Source organism: Pristis pectinata, chromosome 11, assembly GCF_009764475.1.
Source record: "Pristis pectinata isolate sPriPec2 chromosome 11, sPriPec2.1.pri, whole genome shotgun sequence".
Classification (NCBI taxonomy): Eukaryota; Metazoa; Chordata; class Chondrichthyes; order Rhinopristiformes; family Pristidae; genus Pristis; species Pristis pectinata.
Genome location: NC_067415.1, coordinates 35,854,000 through 35,880,444, shown reverse-complemented (window position 1 = coordinate 35,880,444; position 26,445 = coordinate 35,854,000). Strand labels below are relative to the sequence as shown.

The 26,445-nt window shown below is 41.2% G+C and overlaps 1 protein-coding gene across 1 annotated transcript in view; it reads left to right on the top strand.

Moving 5' to 3' along the window:
* LOC127576048 (GRIP and coiled-coil domain-containing protein 2) overlaps positions 1 to 26,445 on the top strand; it is a 54,855-nt gene that overhangs the window by 13,760 nt on the left and 14,650 nt on the right. The window contains exons 8-18 of the mRNA XM_052026381.1: positions 2,708 to 2,808; positions 2,899 to 2,997; positions 4,306 to 4,425; positions 5,622 to 5,786; positions 5,920 to 6,024; positions 7,120 to 7,282; positions 7,591 to 7,691; positions 12,692 to 12,769; positions 16,996 to 17,133; positions 21,878 to 21,999; positions 23,058 to 23,234. Of these exons, the coding sequence (XP_051882341.1) occupies positions 2,708 to 2,808; positions 2,899 to 2,997; positions 4,306 to 4,425; positions 5,622 to 5,786; positions 5,920 to 6,024; positions 7,120 to 7,282; positions 7,591 to 7,691; positions 12,692 to 12,769; positions 16,996 to 17,133; positions 21,878 to 21,999; positions 23,058 to 23,234 (1,369 nt within the window). The remainder of the gene's footprint in view (positions 1 to 2,707; positions 2,809 to 2,898; positions 2,998 to 4,305; positions 4,426 to 5,621; positions 5,787 to 5,919; positions 6,025 to 7,119; positions 7,283 to 7,590; positions 7,692 to 12,691; positions 12,770 to 16,995; positions 17,134 to 21,877; positions 22,000 to 23,057; positions 23,235 to 26,445) is intronic.

Here is a 26,445-nt window from a genome sequence, read left to right as displayed (position 1 = left end):
CTGTAAGATAGCTGAGCTCCTAAGGATTGCAATAGCTCTCCAGTCACTTATGATTCATCAACTTTACAATAGTAGCAAAATGCTTTCATTGTGACATAATTTTAGAATGCGCCAGTTGTCTTCATGACATCATTGTTGTTACAGAAACTAAAAGAAAGAGCAGTTTAAATCTGTGGTTCTGGTTTCAAATTGAACAGTGCCTATCTTTACAGTTTTTTCTATCCCCAAAGCTATACTGGTATTATTTATTTTGTGCTGTTTGTTATATATTTGCAACCATTATTGTGCTTTCTCTTTTCCGTCTGGTAATAAATATATCCCAAGTAATAAAGTAGTTTAGTTTGCTGGTATAAGTGTTGAGCTTTTCTGCTACAAAACAAATAACCAGTGAAGCTGGAAAGGCTTTGACATTCAATTGCTTTCACTTCACTGTCAGCTTCATCATTTCCTGCAGAGGAGAAATACTTTATTGACCATTCATGGTTATAAGTAATTTATTTTTATACTCTATCTTGTGCTTTTAAAAATAAAGAACGGGTTCAATGTGCAAACAATAAAGGTATGTTTACGAAGGAGAAAATCAGCCTGTAATGTTTAAATCATACATGGGATCTTCAAATGCATACATAATACAGATTAGTAAACTTTGTTAGCATCTCAAGTATTTTAATCTTTCCTCTTCTCAACGCCACAGTCCCTGTCTTACAAACTTCCAGATTTCATCCTCCTTAAACCAACCATCCTTGAAATCTTTCTAATATGCTACATATTAATATACTCCAGTGAAATTATTCTGTCATTTTAATAGCTATTTACTTACCAGTGCTTTGGCTGATCTCCACTGCCTTTCTCTTATTTTTTTTGTTTCTGTTTCTTGTGGCATAGAAAGAGGCTATTCAGCCCATCAAGTTTATGCCAGCTCTCAGTAATCCCATACTCCAGAAAGTCCCCTGTGACGTATTCTCTCAAATGCTCAATAATGCCATCCGGATTCCCTTACCACCCACGTAAACTGTGAGTAAATTACATTCACCTACCAGCCAGCATGTCATGTCATATGAGAGGAAACTGGAGCAAACAAATGTTTACAGGTAGAATATGAAAACTCCGCACAGACAATACCTGAGCTCAGAATTGAATCTGGGTTACTGGAGGTGTGAGGCAACAACACTACCCATTGCACCACAGTGCTGCTGTGTACCTCGGGAGTTCAAATTTCACTTTCAAAATCTTTACGTTATGTACAAATCTCTCTGTGGAACTCACTGCCCCACCTTTGAAACTTCTTGCATGCTTGCATTACAATCTCTCCTGCTCTTTTGCAGTTCCCATTGCAGCCCTATCTGAAATTAGTCTAAAGTTGCTAAGAGTGATTTTCAAACTTCCAGTCCTGTTGTCACTTGTTTAAATCCTGAGATGTTGCATCCCCCCACAGCAAATCCCATTTTAGTACACAGACTTCCAACCCTTATAGTATGCATCCAAGGCTTTACAGGGGAAAAAATGCTTAATTGCAGTTTACTGCTGTTATAATCTTGTCAGGAAATGAATACATTTGGTAAAATTTGAGATTGTTTCCTTAAAGGTGGTTGTAGGCTTGCTAGTTTAAAATCCTAATGATTGTAAATGGACAAAATACTAATAAGGAAGTTGTTAACCTCTCACAAAAAGTGCTGAAGGAACTTGGCAGGTCAGGCAGCATCTATGGAGAGAAATAAACTGTCAATGTTTCGGGTCAAGACCCTTCATCAGGGCTGTTGAAGTTCCTGACCTGCTGAGTTCCTCCAGCACTTTTTAGTGTGTTGCTCCAGATTCTAGCACCTGCAGAATCTCTTGTGTGTCACTTGTTAATCTCCGGCTTGTTTATAAAATTGGTACTTTACTATGGAATTCCAAAGCAAAGGCCAAATATTTTTATGCATTACTAATCATAAATATTGAAAACTCTTTTAACCCAACTTTAGTTCGGCTATTTGATAAATGGACACTGATTTCATTATCAGCCTAGCATTTGACTTGAATTCATTTTCTTAATTTTCTTTTATTTTGTTTTAAGTTCTGATTTTTTTTTTGTTTCCTTTCTCTTCCCCCATTTGTTGCATGTGCTCTAAACTTCTTTCTAGAATGTGAAAGGTTTTGTATATGCCCTTCAGCAGCTTGTATTAACAGTTAGATTTTGGGCAATGTACCTGAATAATTCTAAAAACAAATTCAGTCTATGCTGAAGATACTCAGCAGGGTTATTTTCATTTATTTAAAATTGAGTTACTCACAAGTGGTGAACATCATAGGCTCTGGTTTAAAAATGCTATTTTCTTTATAAATCTGTTCAGCTCTTAATAAAAATGACTCAAGTATCACTCCTAAATATATTTTAAAGCACTTCTTTCTCTTTTAAAAACCAATGATTTCCTAAAATGACAGATTTATTCTAGTTCTTGGCAGATTTCGCATTTAGCTATTTAGATAAGATATGTGTATTTATTAGTCACATGTACATCGAAACACACTGTGAATTTAACTTCTCAAATTTAGCACAATTTTGAGTGTAACTTGACATGTTATAATTTGTAAAATTTTTCATGTTTTTATTTGAACATCCTCAAGAAAGCAATATCTTATGGGTGTGGGGGGGGGTCGGTACAAAGGACTAAAAGATTGTGATTAGTTTATTTAGATTTTTTAAATGTTTTAAATTTTAAAACAGTTGAACTAGAAAAAGTAAGCAATGACAAGGAAAACCGAATAAACAAGATTAAAGCTGTGGCTGTGAAAGCTAAGAAAGAACTTGATGCCAGCAAAAAGCAGGTAAGTATCTAGTCAAAATTTTGTCTTTGCACTTGAAATTAATATTGTATAGGTGTGAATTTGTAAAAATAAATACTTTCTTTCAACTAGGTGCTACTCTTAACAGAAGAGATGGAGATTGTAAAGTCTGAACGAGATCGACTGTCATTTTCCATTAAAGACATTATGCAAGGATCTGAAAACTACAAGGTAACCTTTTGAAAATTGGGGGGGGGGGGGGGGGGGAAGAATGGTAAAGGGAAAGAATGTCTGACGTTTGTGTTGAGCTTTCCCTTGAGAAAGTGGCATTTCAAGTAGGTAGTGGATAGCCTTGTGTTATTTTCAGAAAACCTTCCAGGTGAGATGCCATTACGCAGGCTTCGGGAAGTGAATTAAGGAAAAACCCGGTGGTTATAAAACAATCAAAATATTGCAGATGTTGATAAGGTGAATAAGGAAGTTTTGGAAATATTCATCATGTTCTGTTAGAGGTTTTTCTTTCTGGTTATGCAATTTACGGGGCGGGGGGGGGGGGGTGAGAATGGAAAGCAACAAATAATAGGCTGAGGAACTTTAACGAATAGACACCCTGACTCTGATCGCTCTTAAATATCAAAATTAAAAAACTGAATGGAGCAATGTAGTAGTCAATATCATCATGACATCTGCTGCCAGAAAAAGAGTTGAGATACAAAACCATCTCTATCAATCCTATCATGATAATGCATGGTGTAATTTCTTATGACTTACCTCTATAAGATTTAAAGTTTTAATTAAAACTCCTTTACAACCTGTATTTCGGAGCTTATCCTGGTAATTTGAATACCATTGTGCAGTTCTTATTTGTAATCACCCTTAGCTTTGAATTGTTCAATGTATAGGCAATGGTCTGAAAATTTTAAGCATTTGCTAAAATCTATTTTTCAGAGTACAATATGTTTATAGTATGTGAGCATAGATATGAGAGTTAAGGTTATAACTGGTAATATAAATGATCACATATTCAGCTGTTACATTGCTGAGAATAATATCCTTACCATGAATGGAAATGATAATGTCAGCACTTGCTACTTTCCAGTCTTTTATTTTTGCACCAGTTCTTCCTCCCCAAATTTCTTGGTGTTAGTTATTGGTGGGGACTACTCTACCAATGCGAAATAGCCTCTAGTGCCTCTTTGTGGTCATTAGTTGTGTATGATAATGGCAACGTGTCCTGGTATTGGTCAAGCAGATGCTTTCCTCACCTAACATCCACTTTCAATTGAATAGTGGGTCAAATTCAGAGAGAAGGCTTTCTATTTTGTTTTCTTCCCCAACATGGGATCCTAAGACTTTCTACCCACTACACTAGCTAAAAATTGTCTAAATTCAGATCACCCCTTCCTCATGGTTCAGTGATTCATGGGGGGGGAAAGAAACGTATTAAGAAGTTTGTCATTTAAACTAATGAACAACTAACTGCTAAAAATGGACTTCCTATAAATATTATAGTTTATTTAACATGTTTCTTTCACTCAGAACCTTTTACTAGAATATGAGAAGCAAGCAGAAAAGTTGGATATGGAAAAGGAGCGAGCAAATAACTGTGAAAACCAGGTGGAGGAGCTTACACAACACTTGCATGCATGTCTTCAACAGGTATCATACCATCTTTCATCTCCTACTGAGCAATATCTTTCTATTAGTGAATATAGAAGACTGCTGTTCACAATAGGCACCAGTCTGCTTCAACCACATAATTAAGTTTAAAGCGTTACAAGAAGACCTATAAACATCACATCTGTAGTGGTAGCATCAATAATATGAATTTTTATAGCACCTGTAGCACAGGAGATGGCCAATGATGCTTCACAAGGAGGAAATAAAGGATGAGCAATAACAGTGAGGTGACAGAAACCAAGTGTTAAGTTTTGAATAAGGGAGAGAAGTGATGAGGTGAAGGAGTTATAAAGATTGTGACCAAGGTGGCTGAATACTCTTTAGTACTACAATTTTGAAAGCAGAGGAATGCACAGAGTGAGGCTTAAGGTGGAAAATTAAGCAGAAGAGTCATAGAGTCCTACAGTGCAGAAATGGGCCCTTCAGCCCACAAGGTCCACGTCAACCTTTTTGCCCATAAACACAAATCCTATTTGCCCAAATTAAGACAATGTCCTTCTATGCCTTCCCTACTTAAGTGTCTGTCTAAATGCCTAATGGGCATTGCTGCACAATTTGTTTAATTGTAGCTTGGATTTCCTGAGGCAAATGTGACCAAGCCCAATATTCCTTCATATTTGTTCACAAGCATAGAAATTGTGAATGTGGTGGCAGTTGATTGCATTTGACAGCTTTTTGCAACTGGCTAAGATAGGAGGCACAGTTATGCCAGCTGCCAACGTCTTTGACAGTTTTGTTTTGTGGGCAGAGCTTGTTCTGGTTGCCCATCAGACAAGATTTACACATTTACGCATTCAAGGATCTGCCTCTGTGTAAGACTTTGCCACTGAGGATCAGGCTGGGTATTTCTCCGAAAGTCAATATTGGGGCATCTGCTGAAGGTCATTGTGGACTTGGATCATAGGGCAGTGTCAACAGTAGGTTGCTTGCCACTGACAGCAAATTCTGGATCTGTATTTCTTTATGGTAAACACATATAGTGGAGAATACCTTACAATGCAAATTGATCATTTTGGGGCCTCCAATTATACAAAGTGCTCCCTTTTTGGACAAAGCTTGTTAGGTAATACTTATCATGTTTAAGCCCTGTCCAAAAAGTAAGCACTTTGAAGAAGTGCACTGCTGTATTATTTATTAATGAATCTGTTTCTGTCTTTCTACTATGTTCCATTTAGCATAAACAGTTGGCTTCAGATAAAGAAGATACGTTGGCTCATTTAGGAACTTTGCAGTCAAATGCCAAACAGCTGGAAATGCAGATATTAGAATCTGAAAAAGCCAAGATTGCTATTGAAAAGGAGCTAGAGGCCATAAAACTTGTTAAGGAACAGATATCTAAGGTACTGGAAACAAAGTATAGCTCAATGCCTTTAGAGTTTTAAATATATTTTGTTGAATTGCCCAAGTTTTCTTTTTCTCAATTGCTTTTCTTGTACAAATAACTTGGTATATTTAAATTATTTTACACTGCAGGACAATTGTACACTGGTAAAAGAAACTGAAGAACTTAAAAAGCAACTTCAAAATGAGAAACACCAACTGCAACAAACAGTGCAAGAACTGGAACATGTGAGAAAGGTAGTCAAAAGACACAAACCCATTGCATTAAAAAGCAAAGCAATAAAGTTGCCAGAAATCTGAAATAAAACAAGATGCTGGAAATACACAACTTCCAGTTGTCCATAATTTAAGCTCTTTACCCCAATCCCACTCAAACCTCCAGTCTCATACACTGTTCCAACTAATCTCAGTGTAAAATTGATCAGCAACTTATCTTCTGACAGGGTACATATTTTACCCATCTGGATAGAAGCAACGCAAGATTTGTCTTCAGAAGAGTTAGGAGGGGAGAACCTTGCCTCCTAAGATTTCCAGAACACTTTATCTATCCGATCATCAGACATAAAACATTAATATTTTTCCTTTGTCCACATTTGATATCTGATGGGATGTTTCTGATATGTTTTGCTTCAGATTTACAGCATTTTAGTATTTTGTTTCCAACTGTAACTAATGGTGGACCAAAATAGTTCTAGAACAGACAGTAATGATTGAAAGTGCATCCTTTAGAAATTTACCAATATAGTATTTTGACATGAGGTGGAGTGGACTGCCAGAAATGGAGCAGTACTATTTCAAAGAAACTCTGATCTAGATCATTATATGTCAAAGAAAGCGTTGTTCAAGTCAAACTTATTGCATAATATTTTGAAAAAGGAGAAAAAAATTACTTTTAAGTTGTGTCATGTCCTTGACATTGGAATATCATTTTACTACTTATAGAAGTGAACCCAACACTGTCTGTAGATAAACAAAACACTTTGCACACAAAAAGGTATACACAATAAATTAGATCAATAACCAGTTACTCTGTCCTTTTCGGTGGTCTTGGTTAAAAGTTGTGCATTGATAAGGACAATGGGATAATTGTCTACTCTTTAAACAGGTAAGTAGGTCTCAATTTAATTTGGCCTAAATACAGTAACTCGAGCAAAATAACACTCCTTTATATGGCACTGAAATAGACATTGATAATTTGTGCTCACATCTGTTAATATGATTCTATTTTGTACCAATGAAATAAACCCAGTAATAATTAAGTATCAGTGGAATTCTATTTGAAATCTCAAAGTACAGTACAAATTACTGTCATTCTTTTCCAACTGTTGCTAGGATGCCCAAAAAAGTACATTAATGGACATGGAGATTGCAGATTATGAGCGTTTGGTGAAAGAACTGAACCTGAAAATTACTGACCGAGACAACAGGATTGGTGAAGCAGTGGAAGAAACAGCATTGTGCAAACAGAAACTGGCAAACATGGAAGATGAAATAAGTGAGTTGAGCACTTTGTTTCATTGGAATCCATTAAATCCAATACTTCAATTGGACTTTTCTTCTGCCTTAATTTATTGTGATGTGAATTTAGATTTTTGTTCTGTTTTAGAAAGCTTGTAGAGATTCAGTCTGCTGGTTGACTATCTTTATACTGTTATTCTAATTGCATGTTTACCTAGAAATTTTCATAATAACATAATAAAGAATCTGTGCCATTCTTATTAAATTCTATATCAATTCTTTCAACAGATGACATAATGTCTTCTGTAATAGATATTAATAACCTGATAATCTGGTCATTTGCAGAATCTCTTCAGAAAACATTGGAAGAAAACAAAGAGAAAAACACCAAGGTGAAACAAATGTTAGTGAAAACCAGGAAAGAACTTACTGATTCAAAAAGAATTGTGAGTAACAATGATATCTCCAAAATTTTCCTTATTATAGTGAAAATATGTTTATACAGAAATGTAATGATTTTATCAATATGTGTATAATTAAATAAGTGGCATCCTTGATTAACCTCGGTCAAATTTCACGATACGACTTGTATATCTGTGTCGAGATTTGATTGAGACAGGATTGTTGCTGAGATTTGGAAGGACAAAATTCTTCAGGGGATATCTTTTATGTCTGGTGAGCAATTCTTTGCTAAATTATGGGGACTTAAGGCAAGGACTGTAAGGAAATGGGAGGCAGTCTTGCAGAAAAATAAAAAGATTAACAACAGAGAACCTGAAAGATCTACAGATAAAACAATAAAAGTGCCACAAAAAAGACAATAATTGTTAAAGTGTAGCGACTCACCGTCCGAGCAAGCGAACCAGCTCAGTGGTCGGGTCGCGCGTCGTCGGAGTGACGAGGCCCAAGATGGCGCTGGGCCTTCGTCTTCCTCTGAGCGACGGGGAGAACCCGCGTGCGGGAAAGGTTTGATGACGTAGCGCACGTCATTTCCGTTTTCGGTGGGCGGGAACCGTTCCTCTTAAGAGGCCCGCGCAAGGCAGGAAAATAAATCAGTTTTGTTCTGCAACTCATCGACTAGTGTCTTACTTTCGCATCGCGGTAGCAGCCGCTACATTGGTGACCCCGACAGTCCAAACGGATTTTGGACCCGCACAATGGACGACAACGCCACAGCCAGTGCAGTGGCACTCAAGCTGCCCACCTTTTGGATGCTTCGGCCCCGCGTGTGGTTCGACCAGGCCGAAGTACAATTCCAACTGCAGCAGGTCATCTCCGACTCCACACGGTACTACCACGTGGTCAGCTCCTTGGACCAGGAGACAGCCGCCCAGGTCAGAGACTTCATCCAGTCTCCTCCGGAGGAAGGCAAGTACCCGGCTTTCAAAGACCTTCTTATTCGGACCTTTGGCCTCTCCCGTCGCGAGCGTGCCGCCCGCCTGCTTCATCTCGACGGCCTGGGGGACAGATCCCCGTCAGCCCTGATGAATGAGATGCTGGCCTTGGCCGCGGGATACAAGCCCTGCCTGATGTTTGAACAGGTCTTCCTCGAACAACTACCTGACAACATTCACCTGCTGTTGGCCGACGTCTATTTCAGCAACCCACGTGTGGTAGCCACCCGGGCAGATGTCCTGTGGAAGGCCAAACGCAAGAGCGGATCGTCCGTCAGCCAAATCACCAGACCGCGGGCCCAACGCCTACCTAAACCAGTCCCAGCAACCAAGCGACCACACCCCAGAAATACAGACAACGACACTGGCGACCAACTGTGTTTCTACCATCAGAGGTGGGGCGCGGAGGCCCGTCGATGCCGCCCACCCTGCAACTTTCAGGGAAACGCCAGGGCCAGCCACCGCTGATGGCTACAGCGGCTGGCCACCAACCCAGCCTCCTATTTGTTTGGGACAAGCAGTCCGGGCGTCGTTTCCTCGTTGATACTGGAGCAAAGGTCAGTGTTTTGCCCCCGACCGGCCGCAACACTCGTAGCAGGCAACAGGGTGCCGCACTCAAAGCAGCAAACGGCACAATGCTACGGACTTTCGGTACCCGTACAGTTCAATTACAATTAGGCGACAGCCGTTTTACGTGGAACTTTACCCTTGCCGCCATCGCCCGGCCACTCCTGGGAGCCGATTTCCTTCGGGCCCACAGCCTGTTAGTCAACCTGCGAGGGAAGCGGCTAGTGCACTCCAGAACTTTCCAAACCTACCCCCTGGGAGAAGCCAGCTTACCAGCCCCGCGCCTGGACTCTGTTTCCCTGTCTGGCAACGAGTTCACCAAGCTCCTAGTTGAGTTCCCATCGGTTTTGGCACCTCAGTTTACAAATTCAATGCCCAAACACTGGATGCGGCATCACATCATTACCACAGGGACACCCCTTCATGCCCGAGCACGACGACTACCTCCAGACAAGCTCCGCCTGGCAAAGGAAGAGTTCCGCCGCATGGAGGAGCTGGGGATCGTTCGCAGGTCAGACAGCCCCTGGGCCTCCCCCCTGCATATGGTCCCCAAAGCCACCGGTAGGTGGAGGCCCTGCGGCGACTACCGCAGGCTGAATGACGCCACCACCCCAGACCACTACCCCATCCCTCACATCCAGGACTTTGCGGCGAACCTACACGGGGCCCACATCTTCTCCAAGGTGGACCTCGTCCGGGGATACCACCAAATCCCGGTCCACCCTGACAACTTCCCCAAAACTGCGCTCATCACTCCATTTGGCCTCTTTGAATTCCTTCGAATGCCGTTCGGCCTTAAGAACACCGCGCAGACCTTCCAGCGGCTGATGGACACAGTAGGCCGCGACCTGGACTTCGTGTTCATTTACTCAGATGACGTACTAATCGCTAGCTGTGACCGCCAAGAACACCTTTTCCACCTCCGCCAACTGTACTCCCATCTCAGTGATTTCGGCCTCACTATCAACCTGGCCAAGTGCCAATTCGGACTCAACTCTATCGATTTCCTTGGCCACAGAATCACCAGCAAAGGAGCAACCCCCCTACCCGCCAAGGTAGGTGCTATCTGCCATTTTGCCCATCCCAACACAGGCCTGCAAGAATTCCTGGGGATGGTCAACTTTTACCATCAGTTCATCCCTCCAGCAGCCCGTATCATGCGCCCTTTGTTCTCGTTGATGTCTGGCAAGGGCAAGGACATTGCCTGGAACGACGAGGCCGCGGCTGCCTTCGTTAAGGCCAAGGACACCCTGGCAGACGCCGCGATGCTGGTACACCCTAGGACAGACGTCCCAACCGCCCTCACAGTGGACGCATCCAACACCGCGGTCGGTGGGGTACTGGAACAACTAATTGAAGGCCGTTGGCAACCCTTGGCGTTTTTCAGCAGGCACCTTAGACCACCCGAACTGAAATACAGCGCTTTTGATCGGGAACTTCTAGCGCTGTACCTGGCGGTCCGGCATTTCTGGTACTTTTTAGAAGACAGGCCTTTCACCGCTTTCACTGACCATAAGCCTTTGTCCTTCGCCTTCTCCAAGGTCTCCGATCCCTGGTCAGCTCGTCAGCAGCGATATTTGTCCTACATTTCCGAATTCACAACGGATATCCAACATGTCTCCGGAAAGAACAGTGTCATTGCTGACGCACTTTCCAGACCGACCATCCACAACCTGTCCCTGGGTGTAGACTACACAGCCCAGGCTGACGCACACCAAGCCGACGACAAGCTGCCTAGCTACAGAACCGCAGTCTCGGGCCTGCAGCTCCAAGATTTCTTTGTCGGTCCAGGTCAGCAGACCCTCCTTTGCGACATCGCAACAGGTCAGCTCCGCCCTATAGTTCCTGCAGCCTGGCGGAAACGTGTTTTCGACTTGGTACACGGGTTGGCGCACCCGTCTACCAGATCAACTGTCCGACTGGTCGCCAGCAAGTTCATCTGGCATGGCCTGCGCAAACAGGTTAGTGAGTGGGCCAGGACTTGTCCGCACTGCCAGACATCAAAAATCCAACGACACACCAAGGTCCCACCACAGCAGTGCGAGCCTACCCGTAGAAGGTTCGACCACATCCACGTCGACCTCATTGGTCCTCTGCCAGTTTCAAGAGGAGCCTGGTACCCCCTTCCCATTGTGGACCGGTTCACAAGGTGGCCAGAGGCAACCCCTCTATCCGACATCACGACTGATTCCTGCGCCCGGGCACTGCTCACAACTTGGATCTCACATTTTGGTGTTCCAGCCCACATCACTTCAGACAGGGGCGCCCAGTTTACCTCCAGCCTCTGGTCTGCATTAGTGAACATGCTAGGGACGCAGCTGCACACCACCACGGCCTACCACCCTCAATCAAACGGGTTAGTGGAACGTTTCCACCGCCATCTGAAATCAGCCCTGATGGCCCACCTGAAAGGTCCTAACTGGGTCAACGAACTGCCTTGGGTCCTGCTCCGCATACGCACTGCCCCCAAGGAAGATCTCCACGCTTCGTCAGCTGAACTCGTGTACGGTGCGCCCCTGGTCGTCCTAGGGGAGTTCATACCCGCCCTTCGGGGCCAAGAGGAACAACCCGCAGCAGTCCTGGAAAGACTGCACGAGAGGCTTGGCAGCTTGGCACCGATTCCCACTTTGCGGCATGGTCAAGCCCCATCCTGTGAGCCCAAGGAACTACGAGACTGTGAGTTTGTTTTCGTTAACAGGGGCACACCCCAGGTACTGTTGCAACGACCATACGAGGGGCCGTTTCGGGTCATCAGGAATAATGGGTCCACCTTTATTTTGGACATTGGGGGCAAGGAAGAGGTCTTCACGACAGACCGCCTCAAACCGGCCCATTTTGATCTACAACAACTGGTCAAGGTCCCAACACCGCAATGCAGAGGCCGACCTCCTAAGCAACAGCTAGCACAGCCCACGAACCTTGGGGACCGTATCGCCTGTTCTGGGGGTGGGGGGGTGGTTGTGTAGCGACTCACCGTCCAAGCAAGCGAACCAGCTCGGTGGTCGGGTCTAGCGTCGTCGGAGCAGTGAGGCCCAAGATGGCGCTGGGCCTTCGCCTTCCCCAAGCGACGAGGAGAACCCGCGCGCGGGAAAGGTTTGATGACGTAGCGCACACGTCATTTCCATTTTCAGTGGGCGGGAACCATTCCTCTTAAAAGACCCGCGCAAGGCAGGAAAATAAATCAGTTTTGTTCTGCAACTCATCGACTAGTGTCTTACTTTCGTATCGTGGTAGCAGCCACTACAAAAGTACCAATATTATCATGGTGTTGAAATGGAAATGCAAAATTTGGGCATTTTGTGAGGAAGTGGTGAAGAGGTCTATAGATTCAATTCTTTGATTTAAAAGATGTCATAAAATGTAAAATGCAAATCTAAAGTTTAATTGCACATTTACAACTTGATGTTAAACGAAAATTGTACCCTAAATTTGACTTGTTGTGGTGGGCTGGAAACCACATAATTGATATGGCATTATGTTTTTAGGAAGCAGAGCAATTAGTTCTTCAAGCTGCTATTAAAGGAGATCTGGAATTAAGCCAACAGCAAGTGGAAAATTACAAGGTACCTTTTTTAAGTATATTTTTCAATTAAGTTCTTGCAAGTGGCTGTCAAGTATAGGTACTAGTTTGACTTCAGTTAACACATGTTTGAAATAAAAGCTGAAAATGTTGGAAAAACTCAGCAGGTTAAACAGCATTTATGGAAAGAGAAACAGTTAATATTTCAAGTCATTCTCAGAAGGGACCTGTAGTCTGAAACATGAACTGTGTTTCTCATTGTAGAGATGTTGCCTGATCTGACAACTGTTTCCAACATCTGCAGTTATTTAGATTTCCATTTACCACCTGCTTGATGTGGTTTGGTAGAATAGTGATTTTCCTGTTCAATAAATTGAGCACTCGGGTAATGGAGATAACGTTTGAACTTCTGTGGAATGGGGTTCATGCAGTATTGTTTTTGTTGCAGTTTTGTTGGATTCATGCAGTATTGTTTTCGAGGAATTGAGTTCAAGAGTCGGGAAGTTATGTTGCAACTTTATAAAACTCTAGTTAGACTGCATCTGCAGTATTGCATTCAATTCTGGTCGCCCCATTACAGGAAGGATGTAGAGGCTTTGGAGAGGGTGCAGAAGAGGTTTACCAGGATGCTGCCTGGATTAGGGGGCATGTGCTATAAGGAGAGGTTGGATAAATTTGGGTTGTTTTCTCTGGAGCTGCGGATGATGAGGGGAGACCTGATGATAGATTATGAGAGGATCGAAAGAGTAGATAGCCAGTATCTTCTTCCCAATGTTGAAATGTCTAATACCAGATGGCATGCATTTAAGATGAGACGGGGTTAGTTCAAAGGAGATGTGCAGGGCAAGTTTTTTTTTACAGAGTGGTGGGTGCCTGGAATGTGCTGCCAGGGGTGATGGTGGAGGCAAATACAATAGACGCGCTCAAGAGGCTCTTAGGCACGTGAATGTGCAGGAAAAGGAGGGATATGGACATTGTGCAGGCAGAAGGGATTAGTTTAGTTGGGCATTTGATTACTAATTTAATTAGTTCAGCACAACATTGTGGGCTGAAGGGCCTGTTCCTGTGCTGTGCTATGTTCTATGAAGTTGGCAATTGGGCTACACTTCATATGCACCATACAAATGCATTTAATAGAACTAAATATGTCCCCGAAGTGTAAAGTCCTATATGAAATGCCTTTACTCCTGAGATTTTTTTTGCTATTTGCAGAAATTATTCAGAATTAGGATTAGAAATGACAGACTTGATGTTAACCCTGATACTTGTTTGACATTTTTTAAAAAGTTTAACAATCCAGTCATATGTCCCCAATCTACTCAGTGCTCCTGTTATCATCTTGTTTTGGTTTTGTTTTGTAATCCATCATCAGAGCAGCTTATATTCATCTCCACGATGTTGCCCTTACATCCTTGCTACAGCATATCTGCTCTGTATCCTTCTTCCATTCCTTTGTTACCAATGTTCCCCTGGCCAGTCTCTCCTCTTACACCTTTCATAATAGTAAAGTCATCTAAACTTCTGCTGTCTGTATTTTCATTCGCATCAACTCCCACCACAACTTTGCTCACTGACCTACAGTGATGTCTGGTGTAGGAATTTTAAAATCATTGCTTTTTCAAATTCCTCCCCTGACCTTACTGATCCTTGTCCCTGGAGCTTCCTCCGTCCCAGCAGGCCTCTTGTATTGCACTATTGGCAGCTATATCTTCAGCTGCTGGGATCTCAGATCCCAGAATTCTTACACAAACCTCAGTACCTGCCTATTTCTGCCTTTTTAGAAGCTCCTTAAAATCTGCATGTTGTTGATTAAGATTTTTGTCACCTTTCAGATAGGTTGGTATGAAACTGTTTGATAACATTCCTGTGAATTACCATGGGATATTTTACTTGATTAAAAGTGATGTATTAATTCAAGTAGTAGTAGGAGTAGTAGTAGTTGTTGTTGTTTGCTGACTTGACCCAGATTTCACCTGCTTTTTAGAGCTTAGGAATCCAGGCAGGGAAATGATATCGATGCTATTGACTCCAGCAGACTAATACTTTTTATATCACTCCTGCCCAGGAGGAAAACAGAAGTGCTACCATCTTCCACCCTGGTCAATAAAGGAAGCCTTCTTAATGATGCACTCACCCTTCAATATTTGGCCTGATCTCCCCTGGCTGTTGCTAAGGTCCCATTTTTGCCCCAAGCTCATTGCTCACCAATTCTCCCCAGGTCAACATCTATCTGACCCAAGACAGCAAACAAAACCAAATAATAATGATTTGAAATTCTAATCTGCATTTCTAGTGCACGGAGCTTTGAGTCACTTAATTTCTGAAACTATTCTAACTGGAGTAATTGAACATTTGAATCCTTGTAAGTCATTTAGAAAATTAGTAGTTTGGAATTTGATTAATTGTGAGACATTCTCCAGAATGTGGTGTGATTTTATTTTCCGGTGTAACCTAACCAGACTCCTTACAGAAGTACATGTCTATCAAAAATTCTAACGAAAATCATTTGTTTCTGCATTTTTCATATTTTGTCTTTAAGCTACACTAATGGTAGTCCTCGACTAATTGGTCATACCATCTGCAGGAGTTACAATAGAGATGAGATATCTTTATTAGTCACATGTACATCGAAGCACACAGTGAAATACATCTTTTGTGTGGTGTGTTCTGGGGCCAGCCCACAAGTGTCACCACGCTTCCGGCACCAACGTACCATGCCTGCAACTTCCCAACCCGTACTTCTTTGAAATGTGGGAGGAAACCAGAGCACCCAGAGGAAACCCACACAGACACAGGGAGAACATACAAACTCCCTACAGAAGTGATTCAATGATGGTTTGGAGCTCAGCATCTGAGTATGCGCTAACACAAGTACTGTCTGCATACTGCAGCTCAACTGCTTGATTTTGGGGTGCCCTTGGCCCTGGAGCATGGTCACTGTAGACCGAACACTTTCCCATTAGTTCTGGAGATTAGCGGGAAGTTTGTTGGCAATAAGGTGCACCTTGAGAAAATGCTGGAGCAAAGATGCAGCCTTGACTCTGGTCTTCACTGAAATTGGCCCTATTGTAGACCCATTGATTAGGATCATGGCTTGCATTCTATTCTGAAGTAAACATAAAATAATGATGAATTTCCCTGGGCAACCACATTCAAGGAGGATGATTGAAATCCTTCCCAATTGATGGAGTTAAGGCTTTGATGAGGTTGGAAAAAGTTATGTATAGTGGTTGGTACTGCTCATTGCATTTTTCTTGGAGCTATTGCAAGGTGAAGGTCACATCCTATAGTGGACAGAATCCTTGGTGCAATTTGGGAAGAAGCTTTTTGGCCATTGGGACAACTTTGGTACTCTCCCTATAGCTGATAGCAAGGAGACCACTCTAGTTGCCACAGTTAAACTTGTCTCCCTCCTACACTCAACTCCTAGAAAACTCAAACTGCCCCCCCCACCAACCCCCCATGCTGCGCAAGCTGTCTTCTAACAATATAAAGGTTCATGGTAAGACCCTAGTAAATATGAGCCACTTCCAATATCTCAGGAGCCATCCATTATTGAAGCTGGACATTGAGGGAAAAAAGACATGGACTTCCAGCCGCATGGATCTAAAAGCTGTACTGCCAAAGCGATTACTAGGTAGACTGAGGAAAAGACCTAAACACACCACAAAGTGGTTAAGTTTTAAACAGAAACCGCAAAGGTAGCCAAGCAAGTCATTGTATCAGACTGGATGCAGTGGTTTCACCCTCCTTGTGCAACTAGGTAATAAGTGCTGATCTTGTTAGCAATATCCACATAAATAAAAAGAGAATGACCATGAAACACCAGTTTCAGCAGAGCCTCATCCCTTGTCCTAATATGTCCGTTTCAGACAGGGATCATTGAATCATACTGAAACATCTATCTCTTCTGTACCTAGCTAGGAAAACTGAATCTAATTATAGAATTATTTTGTTACTTAATTACAACCCCATTTCCACCTTGTGTGTCACGAACAAGAAATTGAACTACGCATGAGTTGTCTGGTCCAGATGGTTTCCATCCCAGTTCTGATCCAATAGTAAAATCTAGTTTTGCACCTATGCTTTAGTGTGTTTTAAGTCTTCATTATCCATAGTAATTACAGTAGTGACTACGAAAAATAAAGTACTTCCATACTTTTATTCCATTTCTTGGTCTCTGTATCTAATTCAAAACAATAAAATGGTATAGATTGTAGTATGTTACAAATGGGTTTGCAGAAAATCAATAAACCTGTCATGTTGCAGATTCAAATAGCAGAATTAACTGCTGAAAACCATAAGATTCATGAACAGTTGCGTCAGGCAAATGAACAAAACCATCGTACTTTGAGTGCGTTTACACAGAAGATGGCAGCTCTGCAGGAAGAATGCAAAATTGCTAAGGTACAATCTTGAATGTTTCTGAAATGTAATCTGTGGTATAAATTTGGAGAAAACAGGATGGGTTAAAGGGTAGCGTTTTGCAGTCAAAGTCGAGTTTATGTCATATGCACAAGTACATTTATGCACCGGTGCAATGAAAACCTTGCAGCAGCATCACAGGCATATAGCATCATTTAAGAAGCATTCACAAGAAAAACATAATTAAACATAAATTATACACAATTTTTACAAGAAAGAACACAAATTAAAAACAAAAAAAATGCAAAGTCCATTTTAGTGCAAAATGATCAAAGTGGTCATAGTGTTGCTATACTGAGGTAATGATTAGAGCTGTGCAGGTTGGCTCAAGAACCGAATGGTTGAAGGAAATTAGCTGTTCTTGAACCTGGTGGTGTGGGACTTCAGGCTTCTGTACCTCCTGCCCTATGGTAGCATGTGAGTGCCCAAGAGGAAGAATGCGAGCAGTGGTGCTCCACAAAGATCATTGCCAGAACCAGTGGTGTTCATATATTAATGACTTGGTCTCTGGAATCAGAAACACAATTTCTAGATTTATAGATGATACCAAATTAGGTTCAGATTGCGAATACTGAGGAGAACTGCAGCATCCTACAGGGGAAATGAGCAAATTTGGTGAATGGATAAATAATTAGCAAATGTAGATAATACATTTTTGCTAGAAAGAATAGAGAGGTAATTTGTGACTGAGAAGGTGCAGGTCTAGGTATGTTGGAGTGACAAAAAGATCTTGGAGTAGAAATGCATCAGTCACTGAATGGCCACAGGTTACCAAAGCCATTTTTAAAAAAAAAGTAACCCAAACACTAGGGTATATTTCCAGAAGAGTAGTATTGAAAAGTAGGGAAGTTATGCTAAACCTGTATCAAAGCTTAAACCACACTCTGACTACTGCATAGAGATTCTGGTGACCATATAAAAAGGGTAATGAAGCACAAGAGAGGTGCAAAGAATATTTACGAGAAGATGAAGATGCGTTATACATATCAGGAAAGGACGAACAGTCTGAGTTTTTTTCTCCCTCTTGAGATGATCTGAATGATATCTTGGTGTTTTATTTAAATTATGAAAGGTTTTGACACAATGGATGCAGAGGGAAAATTTCAACATGCATGAAGAAACATTACTAGAGTCTATCATTATAAGATGCTCATCAAGAAGTACAGTAGAGAGTTCAAAAGAAACTTCTCTGTAAAAGGTTATGGGGAAACATGGAACTTTCTACAACAGGGAGTAGTTAAAGCAGTGGTATTAAGTAATCCTGATCAAGGAAAAAAGTACCAAAATACATTTAAAGGGTGGCTGGACAAGCATATGTGAGAGAGAGAGGAATAGAGAATTTCACTGAAAGATGAGGAAAGACTGAGGATGTTTAAGCAGTGCCTAAATGCGGTATAATATGGTGGCATTGAATGGCCTGTTTCCTGTGCCATCTGTCCTATATAATAACTTCAGTATTTCTCAGCTAAAGCAAAATGACTGCTGTTTTCAGTTTGGATGCAAGAGGATTCCTCATCCATAGTGTTGCATATTTTTCCAGACTCTGTCTTTAGTTTTTATGATCGTACATGAGTTCATAACTGTAATCAGTAGTCACGAAACAGTGCACCCTGATGCCTTCCCAATCATCATGGGGGGACTTCACCAGGCCAGCTTGAAGAAGTTTCTAACCAACTACCACCAACACGTCACCTGCAGAACCAGAGGAGCCAACACACTCGATCACTGTTACACCACCATCAAGAATGCTTGCCGTGCCATCCCACGCCTGCACTTTGACAAGTCTGATCACCTGGCTGTATTTCTACTCCTGGCATATAATGAGAGACTGAGGACCACAGCACCAGTGGTGAGGATGGCAAAGATTTGGTCAAGGGAGGCAGAGGAGCATTTACACAGGGATTCATCTTTGGATCTGAATGAATATTGCCATATCTGTCACTGACTTCATTAAGACCTATGTAGACAAGTGTGTGCCTTTGAGAACATACCGAATCTTTCCAAACTAGAAGCTCTGGCTGAACCAGGAGATTTGCGGTCTGCTGAGGGCTAGATCTGTGGTGTTCAAGACCTGCAATCCAGAATCCTACAGGAAGTCCAGGTACAACCTACGGAAGGCCATCCTGAGAGTGAAAAGGCAATTCTGTGTGAAATTAGAGGTGAAATCAGATGCACGACAGCTGTGGCAGGGTTTGCATGCCAGTACTTCCTTTTAGGCGAAGCCTAACAGCATAAATGGCAGTGATGCTTCACTTCCTGATGAGCTCAACACCTTTTCGTGCACACTTTGAAAGGGAGAATAACACTACATCTGTGCAAATCCCCACAGCACCTGGCGACCCTGTCATCTCTGTCTCGGGGGCCAATGTCCGAAAATCCTTTGGGCGGGTGAACCCTTGCAAGGTATCAGGCCCCGAAGGTATACCTGGCCGGGTACTGAAAACCTGTGCCGACCAACTGACTGGAGTGTTCAAGGACATCTTCAACCTCTCACTGTTGCAATCTGAGGTTCCTACCTGCTTCAAAAGGGCAGCAATCATGCCAGTGCTCAAGCAGAGCAGGGTGAGCTGCCTCAATGACTATCGCCAGGTAGCACTCACATCTACTATAATGAAGTGCTTCAAGAGATTAGTTATGGCTCAAATTAACTCCTGCCTGAGCAAGAACCTGGACCCCCTACAATTCGTCCACTGCCACAACAAGTCTACAGCAGACGCAATCTTACTGGCTCTCCACTGTGCTTTGGAGCACCTAGACAACAGCAAGACATGCATCAGGCTACTGTTTATCGATTACAGCTGGGTGTTCAACACCATCATCCCCTCAGTACTAATAACCAAGCTTCAAAACCTGGGCCTCTGGACCTCACTCTGCAACTGGATCTTCGACTTCCTTATCGGGAGACCACAGTCAGTGCGGATTGCCAATAACATCTCTTCCTCACTGACAATCATCACAGGCGCACCTCAAGGATGTATGCTTAGCCCACTGCTCTGCTCTACTCTATACTCATGACTGTGTACGTAAGCCCAGCTCAAATCCATCTATAAATTCGCTGATGACACCACTGTTGTTGGTAGAATCTCAGATGGTGATGAGGAGGTGTACAGGAGTGAGTTAGATCAGCTGGTTGAGTGGTGTCACAACAACAACCTCGCACTCAACGTCAGTGAGACCAAGGAACTGATTGTGGACTTCAGGAAGCGGAAGTTGGGAGAACACACACCAGTCCTCATTGAGGGGTCAGCGGTGGAAAGGGTGAGCAGCTTCAAGTTCCTGGGTGTGAACACCTCTGAGGATCTGTCCTGCACCCAATGCATTGATGCAATCAAAAAGAAGGCACGCCAGTAGCTCTACTTCATTAGGAATTTGAGGAGATTTAGTATGTCACCAAAGACTCTTGCAAGTTTCTATAGATGTACAGTGGAGACCATTCTGACTGTTGCATCACAGCCTGGTATGGAGCCTTCAATGCACAGGATCTCAAGAGGCTGCAAAGGGCCATAGACTCAGCCAGCTCCGTCATGGGCACAACTGTTGAGGACTCCTTCAAGAGGCAGTGCCTCAAGAAGGCGGCATCCATCATTAAGGACCCTCACTATCTGGGACATGCCCTCTTCTCGTTACTACCATCAGGAAGGAGGTACAGTAGCCTAAAGACCCACACTCAATATAGGAACAGCTTCTTCCCCTCTGGCATCAGATTTCTGAACAGCACATGAATATTACTTTGTTATTCCTTATTTTGCACTATTTATTTACTTATGTAATTTATAGATATTTATGTCTTTGCACTGTACAGCTGCCACAGAACAACAAATGTCATGTCATATGTCAGTGGTAATGAATCTGATTCTGTAAAAAGTCATTGAAACTTTAGAACTTTGCAGGAGTTTAAGAAAATTTGAGGATATTTTGTTGATTTTTTTTTCCATGTTGTACAGTGAAACAATGTACAGTAAGCAATTCCAAGAAAATTTAATTAGTGGAAAATATAAATTAGTGGCTGAAACTGCTATGTGCCATTAATAGTTACTACTAGGTTTTGAGATGATTGTCTGGTAGCTACCATTTATGAATGTGGTATTTGCATTGATTAGCTGTTATTTTCACTTCATGGCATGACAGGTGTGATTTTTTTTTGTGTGTGGTTTTAATAAGTTGCTTTATGTTTTTAAGTAGAAGTTTTCTACTTCCTTTTTCCCCATCCTCATCCCTCCTTGATATGAATTATGTATCCAACATTTCAATATGGGACAATATATGAAATCAGAAATTAAATTCCTTTTAAGCAAAGTTAATTTTTATTTAATGTTATAAATCACAGAAAATGTTTCAATGCTTCTGTTCTTCAAGCTACAATGTTCAATGTAAACATGGATCAGGAAACCTAATCCTTATTGATCTTCACCCCAACTTAGAGCATGCAGCAGTTACTGGTGATTTAGAATTTGCTGTTTGTCTGATCTGCACTCCATTTAAGAATGGTTGTATGATAGAAACATCAGTTTGCAAAGTATGTATGTTCACCACACTTGGGAACAGATCAGGAGTCTCCAGCAATACAAACAATAGTAAATAATCCTGATCAAAAAAAAAAGCAACCGACAACACTAAATGCTAGGAATCAAGGATTAACTCTGTTCTAATGATCAGGTTACCTAGATTGTGAAGAATTTAACACCTTAAAATTCTTCTACTTAGTGATTTTTATACTGCCTTACAGGCTGAGCAAACTGCAACTGCTGTAGATTTTGAAAGTTACAAAGTTCGTGTTCATAATGTCTTAAAGCAACAGAAGAACCGATCAGCTGCCCAGAATGAAAATGAATTGACTCAGCAAGAAAAGTGAGTTATGGAAGCCAAAAGAATTTTCTCCATTTGGTATCCCTTTCTGAATACCTAATTGTAAATTCACTCTGTTATTTATTGATGATTTTACACTGCTTCCTTCACTTATGTAGGTACAACATTTTGAATTCATAAGTAATATAGGGTGCAGCTGAGCTCCTTTATGCCCATTTCTATACCTGCACACCAGGCTGGGGCAAATTGGCACAATGGATTGGGTCAGAATAGTCTTCTGGAAATAGTACTTTGAAGGGCTGATAATAAAGCTACACTAATCTAGTGACTGGTAACAAACCTCTAGATTAACATGAATTAGTTGAATTAAAGGGTCGTGGGAGTAACAGTGTACTGATTATTGTCAATGTGTCAAAGCAAATAAAATGTTGGAATATAAAGTTAAAATAGATTAACATTACATAAAAACATTCAGAATGTGATTAAAATATTGTTAACTTGATTTCTTAGCGTAAAAAAATTTGTAAATTTGGGATGTACACAAAATATCTAAGTTTCTTGGAATGTTTAGTTTTAATTTATGCAGAGAGTAGAAGGTGAGTAAAGACAGCATCAAGTAAATAAAGTTCAGATGAGTTGAATGCATAATATGCATAATTAATATTAAAACAGATCTCTGAAGATCTCAGTGTTGAAAGAGTGAAAGTCATTCAGAATAATTTGTTGCCTTTTATTATCCCACAACGAAGTGATTTGGAATGGATTATTATGTTAAAGTTACAATTACAAATGGTTTTAATCTCAGAAACATATTAGAAGGTAAGAGGTATTTGAACTGCAGTTGTTTGGATGTGTGAAAATGCTGGGTGATGATTTCATATGCTTACTTAATTTGTCACTTTAGAGTGGAGAAAGCTTTTTCTTTCCCTCCCTAATCTGTCAATATGTTTGTACTATAACCACCAAAGAGAAGAAAATAGGAATGTAACTACATCCCTTCGTTGAGCCAGATCATACTCAATCTAGCTCAGGGGCCCCATGCTATTCGAGGGGCCGTACAGAGGTAGTGCTGAATAAATGCAATTATTTTTTTATTGCAGAGAACATCTCCAAAAGGTGATTGACCAGTTGAAGGCCAAATTACAGGAAACTCAGTGTAATCTACAAGTCAGTGTGGGTGAGCTGCAGGCTCTGCAGTTAGAGCATGACATGCTGCTGGAACGGCATAACAAGATACTGCAAGAAACTGTTTCCAGGGAGGCTGAGATTCGAGAAAAGTATGTCCATCTCTATTTATGATTTTTTTAATTGTAACTTGGAGTATTTGCTCTAATTTTGGCCTGAATATCTAATGGGGTGGGCTGCATAATTGGAGGAGGGTGACAGGTTTCACAGAGGAGAGAATTAAGCAGGTTGGCCAATTTGGGTAGTATAGGTAAGTCATATCTTTAGACCCTGGATGGTCTTTGTATTTGGATAGTGAGGAATTGGGCATTGTTCGGAGGAAAGCACAGGTGCTTAAAGGGTAGGGAGGGCACTCCTGCTTTTCCTAAGCTACTTGCATACTCTTCAAAGCTTCCTCTACCTTCCCTCAGCTGCCTGGTTTTGAGGCCTTACAAACCCGACTGCCACAGTAAATTCTGCAAAGCTGGTTAAGGCAGAGACTTCCAGATGCATTAATGTATGTAAAATGCCATCTTACCTCTAGCAATGGGTTGGTTGCCCACCCATGTCCTGTCTCTATGACCCAGTAGTTGGAACTGGTTTCCTGAGTGCTTGGAATTTGTCTGCATTTAGCTGCATTTACTCATCTTAAAGTTGTTACCCCCAGCTACATCCAAATGTCTCATTCCTGAATTTTTTTGAAGCTTGGCATTGCTTGATCCTATGACCAGAGGATTTTGCATCTAGTGTTAATATTTTGAGAACATTCTTTCTTGAATTTTGAATATTAATTGATTTCTCTGCTCAGTTTTAAGCATTGAGGTGCAGTGGTATAAGATGTTGATATTTTTTATTTTCAAAGGAAAATGCAGTGGTATGCAAAAGTTTGGGCACCCCGGTCAAAATTTCTGTTACTGTGAATAGTTAAGTGAGTAGAAGATGAACTGATCTCCAAAAGTCATAAAGTTGAGATGAAACATTCTTTTCAACATTTTAAGCAAGATTAGTGTATTATTTTTGTTATATACAATTTTAGAATGAAAAAAAGAAAGGAGCACCATGCAAAAGTTTGGGCACCCCAAGAGATGCGAGCTCTCAGATAACTTTTACCAAGGTCTCAGACCTTCATTAGCTTGTTAGGGCTATGGCTTGTTCACAGTCATTGTTAGGAAAGGCCAGGTGATGCAAATTTCAAAGCTTTATAAATACCCTCACTCTTCAAACCTTGTCCCAACAATCAGCAGCCATGGACTCCTCTAAGCAGCTGCCTAGCACTCTGAAAATTAAAATAAATGATGCCCACAAAGCAGGAGAAGGCTATAAGAAGATAGCAAAGCGTTTTCAGGTAGCCGTTTCCTCAGTTTGTAATGTAACTAAGAAATGGCAGTTAACAGGAATGGTGGAGGTCAAGTTGAGGTCTGGAAGACCAAGAAAACTTTCCGAGAGAACTGCTGGTAGGATTGCTAGAAAGGCAAATCAAAACCCCCGTTCGACTGCAAAAGACCTTCAGGAAGATTTAGCAGACTCTGGAGCGGTGGTGCACTGTTCTACTGTGCAGTGACACCTGCACAAATATGACCTTCATGGAAGAGTCATTAGAAGAAAACCTTTCCTGCATCCTCACCATGAAATTCAGCGTCAGAAGTTTGCAAAGGAACATCTAAACAAGCCTGATGCATTTTGGAAACAAGTCCTGTGGAGTGATGAAGTTAAAATAGAACTTCTTGGCCGCAATGAGCAAAGGTATGTTTGGAGAGAAAAGGGTACAGAATTTCATGAAAAGAACCCGATCATGCTTTGGGCTTGTGTTGCAGCCAGTGGCATGGGGAACATTTCACTGGTAGAGGGAAGAATGAATTCAATTAAATACCAGCAAATTCTGGAAGCAAACATCACATCGTCTATATAAAAAAAAAGCTGAAGATGAAAAGAGGATGGCTTCTACAACAGGAATAACAATCCTAAAAACACCTGAAAATCCACAGTGGACTACCTCAAGAGGCACAAGCTGAAGGTTTTGCCATGGCGCTCACAGTCCCCCAACCTAAACGTCATCGAAAATCTGTGGATAGACCTCAAAAGAGCAGTGCATGCAAGACGGCCCAAGAATCTCACAGAACTAGAAGCCTTTTGCAAAGAAGAATGGGCAAAAATGCCCCAAACAAGAATTGAAAGACTCTTAGCTGGCTACAGAAAGCGTTTACAAGCTGTGATACTTGCCAAAGGGGGTGTTACTAAGTACTGGCCATGCAGGGTGCCCAAACTTTGGCTTTGGGCCCTTTTCCTTTTTTGTTATTTTGAAACTGTAAAAGATGGAAATAAAAAAAAGTAATCTTGCTTAAAATATTAAAGAAATGTGTCATCTTTAACTTTATGCCTTTTGGAAATCAGGTCATCTTTTACTCACTTAACTATTCACAGTAACAGAAATTTTGACCAGGGGTGCCTAAACTTTTGCATGTCACTGTAGCTATTCTCTTAGACTAGTTAAATTCATACCCATGCAATCTTGATGTAAACAAATTAACTGCTCCCATTGCTTAAAATTAGTTTTTAACTTTTTTTCTTTTGTGATTCATAGCATAACCAGGTAAAAAGACGATGATACATAAACAGATAAAAAGATTATGATACTTATGTATGTTATTTTAAGTGTGTTAACTTATTAGTCATTCTAAAGGTGAAATCTAACATCATTATACATAAGCAATGTTCCATTATATTCAGTGGCACATCATTACAGATGGCTGTAGCAAGCAATTTTAAATGCAAGTAATCAGATATTTAACATGAATACATGATAGGTATTATAATTAAACTGGAAGTTAAATGACTGTCCAACTGCTGGCGGTTTACTTGGGGTTATGTTTCTCAAGTAATTATGAACCGCTTTAATCCCATATAATCATATACTATATTGTATAAATGGGTGAACATTGTGGTGAATTTCAGTGTAAAGCAACATAATATTGTAGAAATATGTTTGAATATTGACATGTTATTTAACCATTAACCATTACTTAATAATTAACCATTTTTGATAACATCTCAAAGGCATTGTACAAATTGGCAGAATGAATATTAACTAACCCAGCCACTTTTTTAAAAAAAAATCATATCCTGCCAACTTGTACCTTTGCATGCCTTTAAATCAGGTTTAGATATATGATTTTTTTTAAACTTGTATATTTTTTGCCTTATCATCTGATCCAACCAGTTGCTTAACAAATTAATTTGGTGATGCTCTAGAATTATTTATAGTGTTAGAGTTCAATGATACAATAATATGACACTGTATATAACCATAAATTCCAAATTTTCTTC